We start from the raw sequence: 11,025 nt of genomic DNA on the forward strand, positions 1-11,025 counted from the left end.
TGGAGAGACTGCATGTTCTGAGTTTGAAGGGGAACAAAAATGAGTTACAACTAAAGGTTGAATAATGAGTTTCACTGCACATTTGGGCATAATCTCAGGATCTCTCATATTATTTGGACATTAAATGATTTGCAGGGAATAAAATGGTTAAAAGGTAATGCGTAACATGCTGTATAATCATTAAGTATTTTGCCAAGACCAGCCACAGTGTTGACTTACCACTCTGATAAGCACGCTAACAAATGATAATAGGCATTTTTCACAGCAAATACTGCGTCATAGGAGGGAAAGGATCTTTCCAACTACATTTGCCAGCTCCAGTATTGGGCATGCTGACATTGGAAATGGAACAGAGCCATCTTTTATGATATTAGAGTCAAAATGTCTGCTGTGAAAGAGGCAGACTAAATTAAATAATGCGGGAAAATGCTGCTGCACTGCTCTTTACAGATTTAGACCTTTTAGCGTAATCTAGCCCCACCCTAATCAGTGATGTAACGACAGGTGTTTTCCATCAGCTGGCGATAAGAAAGCACCTGCTGAGACATCACTGATAGATGTAGACCTCTACGTCTTAGAGTTTTGTTTATTTTAGCCCATTTATATTTATTCCAAACCAACTGCTGCCACTGCTAGTATTACATTATTGTCATAAACTGTTTGGTGTAAGTGGGCAAAAGAGAGTGGTGTAACAAAAAATGACTTATTATTATTATCATTACTACTTTTCACTTTCATTCAACTATCAGATAGATTACATGTTCCATATGGATAAGCCAATCAGAAATCAGGAGCGACAGTATCAAATTCTGAGTTCTTGTATTCGAGTTTTGTCCGGGAGTTTCATTGCTGCGAGCTGAAACAGGCAGTGCGAGGAAAGGAGCCGGTCAGACTGATTCTCGTAGCTCTTGTGGCTCCTTGAAAGACGACTTGCATGATTCATTACACTCCACAATGACAGAAACGTAAGGGAAGACAAATGCAAGGCGACACTGTTACATCTTTTAGTGGCTGGGCAGAGAATCTTGTACATTGCATGTCCATTTTAAACTTCTCTATCTATCACACCAAAAGTGGACTAAAGATTAGTAATGTATGAGCAGCTCCAAGGGTGCTGATTATGAGCACTGCTGACTTACGAGAGATCACTGAGGTTATATTTAGCAAATGCTCCAATTGTTAAATTACCCATACCCATTAATTCATATTTAAATGAGATGACCAGTTTATCTTAAACCCCAACCAATTTCCTGTTACAGATCAAACATGTGATGATTAATTTTTGTATTAGTATCAAAAGAACCCTAAACCACCCTAACTATAAAAAAAAGATATCAAAAATATATATTATACTATATATATATATATGTTTTACAGCTAATCGGGACATTTTGTCTTTACCTCTCCTTAAACTAGTAGGAATGTGAAGAATGTGATGGTATTCACTTCATCTTGAGACAAATGAAGCCCATTAAGAACAAAGGCTTCACCTCCTTTGAAGTCTTCAGAAGCCAACAATAGTGTGGTTTTACCTCAACACCTGTTTGCTCTTTAAGCCTAATATTAGAAGCTTTTTAGTTTCTGTGTTGATGTAGAAGAGGGAAAATAGAAAAGCACTCAGCGAGTGACGCTCAGGTCCAAGTTCTGTGAAAACCCTTATAGAACCGAGAGTTACCACATTCAGCTATTCTTTTTTTCTCCTTATCCTAAAGTGGAGTATTTTATTATCTAGGAGCCAGCTCTGTACAAGTGACCTTGTTTTTCTTTTTTAATTTAGAGAAAGAAAGAAAGAAAGAAACAATTAGCATAATGTAGCATACCACAACTGGTATGCACAAATTCTGCTTCAAAATCTACATTTTCCACCTAATGACGGGAGAGACAAACATGTTCCACTTCAGACGTCAGACTGTCAGAGAAATGTGAGCGACACAGTTGGTATAGTTTAATCTCTTCTATGTGTAATTTGCATATAAAATCTCACCTCTTCTCCAGGCATGAAGTTGTTGTGACACAAAGGACAGTGGTTGGAGCCTTTACCCGATATGGGGGCTGAAATAGAAACATGACACCATTAAGCCACCTGCACAATTACAGAAAAAGTCCCCCAACAACAAAAGAGAACAGCTTTAAATATAATACACCTTTGAGGAATTGGCTCATTAAGGTAAACACAATACATCCAAACTCATAATTCTAGTTTCTGTAGCGGGTAGGAGACTTGAAATATATGGTAAAAAGCTCACAGGTGTCAATTATGTATGGAGACATATGGCTGGTGATAGAGATGTAGTGTAAGTCTTTGTTTAGGTTAGTGCCTACAGTAACAGTATACTGGTATCCAACTGGACAAAAAACAAACAGAAGATCTTATAAGAACAGCAGACCTCAGCTTTCAGACAGCATACTGGTAAGAGGGCTTGGTAGTTTACCAAAAATATACACAAGCACTATGGAAAAGTACTGACGTGATTTCCTTCCGTGAAACATACAGCATATTGGTTTTATTTTATTAAAGGTTTTACTGGGGCCACAGAAGCACTGTACCTGTCACTACTCAATACACTGAGCATAATACATTAAAAGTTGCACTGGGTGCTTAACCAGTGTCGACCTATGAAGTCCAGGCTGTGGAGAATCAAGTTAAAAACCAGGAAGAAAAATACATGAGCAGAAGTATGTTTATCTACCCAAGGTTGGTGAATTAGTGTTTCAGGAAATGTGTCTGTGGCGAACAAATGTAATGGTTAATCTAAATGAGGATATTATGTTTTATGTGTGCTTTATAAGAGCGCTGAGGTAAACGGAAAAAAAAAATCTAATCAGTCCTGATGTAGATAAATGGAGGAGGCTCATTAGTTAGCTCATTGACCAGCCCCACGAGTAGTCACTACACTAATCTTCATGGGATTCGTGGCCTTGAGTAATCCCCCAATTTAAGGACAATACAGCAGGACAAGGATCTTAACCCTCATCGGTCATACAGCCAAAGTAACCAAATCGTTTTTTAGGCAAAACAGTGGAATCTTTTTGAATGGCCAAGTCAAGGACTTGACCTCAGTCGAACTGTGTTTCTTTTAAAGCAGACCACACTGAAGGCAAAACACCCCAGTAACAAGCAAGATGTGCAGCTGGCTGCAGTACAGACTTGAAAGAGCATCCCCAAGGAAGATACAGTTTCACCCAGTCATTTACTGTGAAATACCTACAACCAAATATTCAATATGATTGGCTTTATCTTTATTATGTTTATGCTAGATGATGTTGACTCATCCAATTAAATTCAGTCCCATAAAATTGGGGTAGTGTCTGTAAGAATGATGTAAACACTATCAAGTTACAACACTTTCACCTCATAGTTCTTGTTCCAGTTCACATATAATAAGCTGGAGCCAAAACAACAAAAAATGATCACAGTAGCATTTAACTGTATCTGTTAATGTGACTGCATTGCATTAAGGCTGCCTTCAGATATTGTAGTTAATATGTATATTCACAAAGCTGCACTACTCTGCACCAGATATTTCCTCCTTTGCACCCAGCAAGGTGCAACAGTAAAGCAACATTTGTGGAATCTTCTTTTATTTACTTACCCTAACCCTTTTGGTCATATTTAGCAGTTCTGGTTAAGTCATTTGTAATTCACATAGAAAATGACACGTTCAGTTTTCTGTCACTTATACATCCTGGGTGTCACTGCACATGTGCAATGTCATGTCATACCCCTATCTCTCTCCCCATTTTTCCTGTCTGTGTCTACACTGTCACCATCCAACAAAGACCAAAAATAATCAAATACCAATAAATTGCATGATTTTCATCACATAAAGCATTTTCATTCGTTTTCCAATGGCATTCAAGAGTGAGACTGAGAACTCACGGTTGCAGGCCGGACCCTGGACATGTCGAGTCAGATCTTCAGTGGCCACAGCCTCTGAGCAGCGTGGACACTGGCTGAACTTGGACCTGCTTTCACATTCACCCAGTAGGTGCTCTATGAGGCTGGCTATCTCAACTACCTGTGAACACAACATAGAGTCTTCGAGCTTCATTGCTTTATTAGGTGATTAAACAGCTGTGAAGATGTCTTACTAAAAATATGCCAACAGTCTTGACAATGTAACGGTGTACCTGTCTACATTCATCGCAGCGTTTCAGCATAGGACAGTGTTTCCAGTAGTGAAGGTCCAATCCATCCTCTGTGAATGACTCATCCTTTTTACCGCAGAATATACACAGGCTGAAATATCAGATCAGGCTGCAGATCAGATTATAGTCCTTTAAACTATTGGCCTGAGTAGTGGGACACTAATCACATAAAAATAATACACAAAACAATTATTGAGTGTGTGAAAACTGCACAGAAAACACTAACCCTTTGTATTATTCCAGTATTATTCTGAGTTTTGAGTCACTTACTTGTCCAGATAGTTGATGGATTGCTGGACATCAATATTGTGGGTTACCTTGTTCTGGGGCACTTTTATGACTGCTGGAAATTAAGAAGACAGTGTTACTTGGCATGGCTACACTCATTTGAGGCCACATTTCTGAGTCTCAACCAACTGAGATCCAGAACTCTATAACAGACAGAAATAAAAGGCCATACAAAACTTTAACATGATGTAAAGATGGAGCATACCTATGCCACACTTGGACTAAACTATCTAAAAATCTAAATATTTAGGAAGATGGAATCAAAATTCAAGTTGTAATCAGCATAATGTCCTTACATTTTGGTGCCATGTTTGCTGTTACTTGGTTATTGATGTGCCGGATCTTTCTTTCTATAGGTTCATGGTAGAAATGACTGTAGGGGCCAGTGTCATGTCTTAGATATTGTTATATTGCCTTCAAATGGAGCTCTTGTTTCTGTTACTGACATGCTAACACAACCACCACACTGACAACAAAGTAGATGCTTTTTTATGGTCAGTGATTTAGAGTTTTTTTGCATTTCGATGTCATGTTGAAGACATAAAAAAAGAATGAGGACAAAAGTGACAAACTACCATGAGCTCTCACATTTATGTCACAAGTCGTGACCTTGGAGCTATGTTCAAATTTTCCACTTGCATATGAACAGCTCACATTTGAAGGCATGACAGCGTCAGTGCTAGTGCATCTCTTAAGACTATATCAGCACCATACTGGTGTATCGTGCCATAAAGCAATCTTCCTTTAAAGTAATCTATATCAGACCTGCTGGTGTACAGTACAAGGATGTTATAATATTCTAAAAAATATATTTGGTGTGAGTAGGACCTGAGGTGCTTTTGTCTGCTTCTTTCTATTTAAACATGTACCTTTGCCAGCTTTTTGGGACTCTTTCTCAACTTTGGGAGCTTCTTTCTTGAGCATTTGTCCTTTGGAGCGTTCATCCCCCCTCTCCTTCACAAGCAAACGGAGAAGTGTAAATAGATGTCAGAAGGAAAACCAAAGAGAGATGTTATTAAACAGTGACTTCAGATACAGGTAATTTTGGATAAATGGTGGAACTCCTCTTCCCAGGACTATTAAGGAGATTTAAAGTACCAGTTTTATTATCTGACTTCCTAGAGAGTTAAAAGACTGTGTGGAGTCATAACCAACAATTAGTAGCCATTACAAAAAGTGATGTAATTGGACTCTGGTGACAGCTCCACCTACTGTGATCTCTTTCAAGGCAGCCAGCTGCTCCTGAAGGGAATGGATCTCCTCCTTTTCCTTTTGCCCATCCTGCTGACCGCCTCCCTTCTTCAAAGTCTGGATGAAAAGTGACATGCCATCAGCTTCATAGCAGTTTTTCCTTTTCCTGTTTGCATTCCTATTTTCTCTCTCTCTGTCTTCAGTTAACAGAATTTAAGCATTGTAGATCTTTTTTGCTCACCACACCAGCTTATATTTCAATATTTCCTCCTTTTTAAAGTTGCACGGCATACAGCTCTGCAGACTCTCAGGGCTGCAGTAACGTGGTGTGGTTGTTTTGGCAACGACGCACGCAGATGAGCGCATGATCAGACATTTTAGCAGTGGAGCTCTACTCAGCAGCATGGCCATTATGTCATTGGAAGGCTGGGTTTCTTATAATGCCAGTAAGAAATAAAGCTTGGTCACTGGGTGAGTCACAAACTTTACGGTAAAATGATATTGCACCTTGCCAACTTTGGAACACAAACTGACTTGTTTACTGGCTGCATTAGTGGTTACACTAGTACACGACAACAAGGTTATCCTTTACAGCATTCTGTGTTGATCATACAGAAAAATTCAGTCATGTTTGTTGCTAGTGCAGTTTTACACAGTTCAGTTGACATGAAGGATTTGAAAGAAAATAAAAAATGTTCTACATTATCGATAGATACGTGCATGAATCTCGCAGTTTCTTAACCAAATGGGTAAAACACAGACAAAAGTGCCCATCCTGGCTTTGCCAAAAGAAACAATGGAGCCAGTTAGCTCCCTCTGCAACATGAAACCCCACCTCCTGTCTTGTTACTCTACTAAAAAATAAAAAGACATGACGTCATGTAGTCTCAACTCTTGTCAGCTTGAGAGAGTGCTCCCATCTGCCATGTCTGACAGTTTCACTGTCCATTCACCAGCTGCTCCTCACTGACTACAATCTGTTTGAAATAAATGAACAGTTTGAACACACCCTCTGTCCAGTAGTCTGATGCCAGTAATTTCAACACAGCGAATGCAGACACCCATATAAATGTCAGAAGTGTCATTTTAGGAAATGTTACAAAGGAAAAGGAGTTTTCATTTTTTTCTAATATTCTTTATTTAAGTGAAGAAGATGTTAAGTAACAATGAGAGATTCATTTGCAGTGAAGAACAAAGAAACACTTCTTGCCTGAGTCTCCTTTCCGTCAATCTTGGCAAAGCCATCAAAGAGTGTTTTGTAGAGGAAGTTTTTCCGTGTGGTAGCATCGTTGGGTGGAAGGTAGCTGAGAACAGCAGCTCTGTGCAGCTGGTACATGGATAAGATAATGCGCACCGCCAGCTCTCGAACCGCTGATGCACTGTGCTCCAATGCTGCTGCACAGAACTGAAAGAGGACAACAAAATGCTTTCTATTAACATTGTGAACATTAAGCAAGATTGACTTGATATCACTGTTCAAAATATGCAATTAGGCAAGTTTCAACTTAGCTCTGGACATTTTTTTTTAAATTTTACATGATAACTAATAAAAAATGAAAAAATGGGGTATGGTCGTTTTTTGTCTATTACTTAATCAAATTTTTTTCATCTTTACTGTGTTTTTATATGTTATTCTAATGCCTTTCTTGGCCTTGTGTAAGGATGTTTATTGCCTCTGTGTTTGATTTAAAAAGAAATTGCCTTGTCTTTCTTGCTGTCCATCCCCCAATCATCAGGCTCAGAAACAGTTTGCCATTATGCTCTGTTTTCTCTGCCGACCACTTCTCATCTTATTTACAGGAAATTCAATCACCCCAGTTTTTTACTCTGGCTCCCATCTCGGAGCAGATCACCCAGGTAACAGCGGAGGAAAAAGGAAAAATGTTCAAACCATGGCCAGGCTAACACTGTAGAGCTGTCAAGAGGGCTGGTCACATGAGCTGAAAGAGGCTGATAGCAGTACTGGTTTAAGCTGTGAATTTTAAGGATTCATGTTTGTTATCAAATTTCTTTAGTGTATTAAATTACTTAGATTATATATAATAATTAGCTATAAACATATAAAAGGTATATTTATTTCTTACATATTTATTTTTGTATTTGGAAAGGAAGTTTTAAATATAAAATCTAATGCTAAAGATTTATTATAACCTACATCAACACCTTTAGTGGCACATGCTGGTGCTTACGTTTAGTTTATGTTTCTCCCTCTACTGCCTGATAGGCACCTTTTTCTCACAGGAATCAAGTAGCTGTCCTGAACCTTCTGTACTTTTTAATTAAAAGATATATTGCTTGTGGCCATGTAATAGTATCAAACAAGGTCTTTGTTAGCCTGGTATTAGACATCCACAGTGGAAAAAATCAAGGACCCAAAACATGTTTTGGACCTAGGGAATATTTGTCCAGAGTGCAGATGGCTATTACACCTCTGTTTCAGATGTTTGGTGGCTGATAAAGGCTTAAGGATATGCAAAGTTCCGGAAGTTTACAAGAAATTGTATTAGCTATAAGCTGGTAGGCAAACTACAATCAAATCTGATTAGCACAGTGGCTTACTAGGTGTATCAACAACTTATTTCACAATCCATTCCTCCATAAAACTAACTAACTAATTTTAAACCTGCCGCCTCGTACATGTTTCTCATCAAACTGTTTCATTTAACAGTCCGGAGGAAAGGCAAGCTGTAGAATAAAGCACAGCCCTCCTGGCACATCTCAATCAAGACTGGAAATGTTTTCCTAGCAAACATGGGAGGCAGCCAACACAAAGGGGACAGACGCTGAGCAAGCATGCACAAACATGCAAACACGGGCTACCCAATGCCACCTGTGTGGCTTTGGTTTCAGAAGGTAGAAAAACTCAGAGGACAAACCTAACAATTTGCTCTCACTGATAAAAGCTGTCTAAAGTCAGGAGGAGGGCTGAGTGGAGAGGGGTGGGTGGAGGACCGGTCATAAACTAAAGAGGGGAGGACAGGATGGCTTGTTGTCCCTGCCTGGCTGGGTCAACAGTTGGATGGTTTGCACGTAGATATTAGGTCACTGCTGGAAACCAGAGCAGTGCAGGAGACGTAAAGTGGATGCCAATGGTGACAACATTGACTCAATTGACTGGAGCTTACTGAACGCCTGTGTGGGTGAACTGAATGGCCACAGAAAGCCAGGGAGGGATGGGTCCCTTTTCAGTTAGTCTCACTGTAATTACTAAGTCAAATGATGCAGAAAATCATCGTGATGGGTGCCATATTTTTAAAGTGGAATAATATAGGCATTATACTGAATGTATCTCTATACAGAACATGTGCTATCATGTTAAACAGGATATGTCCTAATTGCTATTTTCAGATTGGAGAGAATATGACCGGGGAGTTGACACTCAGTAGTTGTTGACAGCTTGATCTTTAGTATAGAAATCTGTGATGATCTGATTTTGACCTTCGATACCTACAGTGGCATCCCCATAATATTTCTGACTTGGAGGAAAAGCTTCAAAACCAAATTTAGACAGTGTGATCCAAAAAGTATGGAAGACGAGGAACGCTATGGTTGAAGTGTTGTTCTCGAGATAATGGATAATGGAAATTCTCTCATTATCCCAAAAGATTTGAAAAATAACAGCTGGTCGAAAAAGATCATTGGAACCACGGCCACTCTCAGATTCCGTATCAGAGACTTAAAATAATTCAAATTATGATGCATGCATGATCCTTTACCCTCATGACATTGTCCAGGGTGAAGCCAGAGTTCTCTGTACCCAGTTCAGCAAGTAGCTTCTCGAGCAGCTCGGCCCGACTCTGAGCCAGACGAGAGGGGAAGTTGGATTTGAAGGGCTTCACCAGCTCACCGGGAATAACCTGCAGGGCCCGTACATCCTTCAAAACAGCAATTTCCTAAAACATGGACACAAGAAATAGACAATGACAATTGAAATTTACATTTTAAAAGTCGTGCAATGTCACTGTAGACTTACAGTACGTACCTTTAAATTATGTAATATGTGTACTACTAAGCCACTAACAACACTTCTGTGTGATGCTACACATGGTGATTTGTCATTCAACACAAGCATCTGTTAGAGAGACAAGTCATAACAGAGAATACAAGTGTGCAATTAAAGTGAGCCGGAAGAAAGCACTAGGAAAAACTTCTCTCAGTTGTTAGCCTCATCAGGTGAGTGGAATGTATGTCGGAAATATTGGACAGACACATGTAAACATATAATTTGTCCTCAACATACAAAGAGGCATTCAGTCATTGCTCTAACGGAGTTCTGAAAAGATCCAGAAGGGCCGGGCGATGATTTCAGAGGGCTGAGACACATGGTAACGGTCTGCACAGTTGTGGCCTGAGTTGAACTCATTGAAACAGAAACTACTGTGGCTCATAAAGACATCCTCCCAATCTTACTCAACAAACAAACTCCCATGCATGAGTACAGTGCAACAGATTCCACTAAGCAAATGTACATTACGTATCCAGTATATCACGGCAACATGACATTTAAAGTTTTAAAATACATAAAATAACTTAAACACACTGCACACACACTGTAATTGCAGTTAGTTAGAGAGAGCACAGATGCGAGTGTGTGGAGGTTTGTTTCTGTATTTGTAAGTAACTGTCCTTCCATCACCTAAAAAAGCCTCTAAGCCAGGTGAGTTGCGGACACTGAAGGTAAAGGAGAAAAAGAAAACCAAATCCAAGAGCTAGTGCCGAAATGGCATTGTTCATAGTTTAAATCCCACCGGGGAATTTAAGCGCCCCCCCTCTCTCTCCACATTTTTGTCTGCCACTCAAAAATATACTATAAATTAAAGCTAAGAATAATCTAAAGACTGGAATTTGCTCTGGGCAGTGCAAAGATATGTCCATGCACGTTGAAAATGTTTCAGCTTGAGCACCAAGGAGATCTAGGACAACTGGAGTTGTCACCCAAATGAGCTCAATCTACCTGGGGAGGCCCACAAGTCTCTCTTTCCCTGTTTAGAGGTTACATGCACTGTACCTTTTATTAAAAGACCACTGTGTAGGATTCAGTGACATCTGGCAGTGAAGTTGCAGACTGTACCATTTGAATACAGCTCAGCCTTCCAAGCGTGTAGAAGAAACTACGGTGACCGCAAAACTGGTGAAAAATCTAGAGCCAGTTTGGTTTATCCATTCTCGGATACTGCAGAAACATGGCGGTTTAACATGGCGGCCTCCCTAGAAGAGGACCCGCTCCCTCTGTAGATAAAAATGGCTCATTCTAAGTAAGGAAAATACAAGGATTCTTATTTTCAGGTGATTATACACTACTGAAAACATATTAATTAATATTATATTCAATTTCTGCCAATAGATACTCCTGTTACACACTGGACCTTTAAGTGGCATGTCTTTCTTGGAAGAATT

General features: G+C 39.5%; 1 protein-coding gene across 2 annotated transcripts in view; it reads right to left on the bottom strand.

Moving 5' to 3' along the window:
- The window catches only part of cep104 (centrosomal protein 104), a 32,244-nt gene that overhangs the window by 4,701 nt on the left and 16,518 nt on the right, over positions 1 to 11,025 (bottom strand). For both annotated transcript variants that reach the window (XM_035656109.1, XM_035656111.1), the window contains 8 exons: positions 9,345 to 9,521; positions 6,839 to 7,033; positions 5,650 to 5,745; positions 5,307 to 5,391; positions 4,420 to 4,492; positions 4,132 to 4,240; positions 3,881 to 4,019; positions 1,985 to 2,052 (listed from right to left, as the gene is read on the bottom strand). In XM_035656109.1, the coding sequence (XP_035512002.1) occupies positions 1,985 to 2,052; positions 3,881 to 4,019; positions 4,132 to 4,240; positions 4,420 to 4,492; positions 5,307 to 5,391; positions 5,650 to 5,745; positions 6,839 to 7,033; positions 9,345 to 9,521 (942 nt within the window). The remainder of the gene's footprint in view (positions 1 to 1,984; positions 2,053 to 3,880; positions 4,020 to 4,131; positions 4,241 to 4,419; positions 4,493 to 5,306; positions 5,392 to 5,649; positions 5,746 to 6,838; positions 7,034 to 9,344; positions 9,522 to 11,025) is intronic.

Source organism: Morone saxatilis, unplaced genomic scaffold, assembly GCF_004916995.1.
Source record: "Morone saxatilis isolate NCDOM2014 unplaced genomic scaffold, NCSU_SB_2.0 Contig15, whole genome shotgun sequence".
Taxonomy (NCBI): Eukaryota; Metazoa; Chordata; class Actinopteri; family Moronidae; genus Morone; species Morone saxatilis.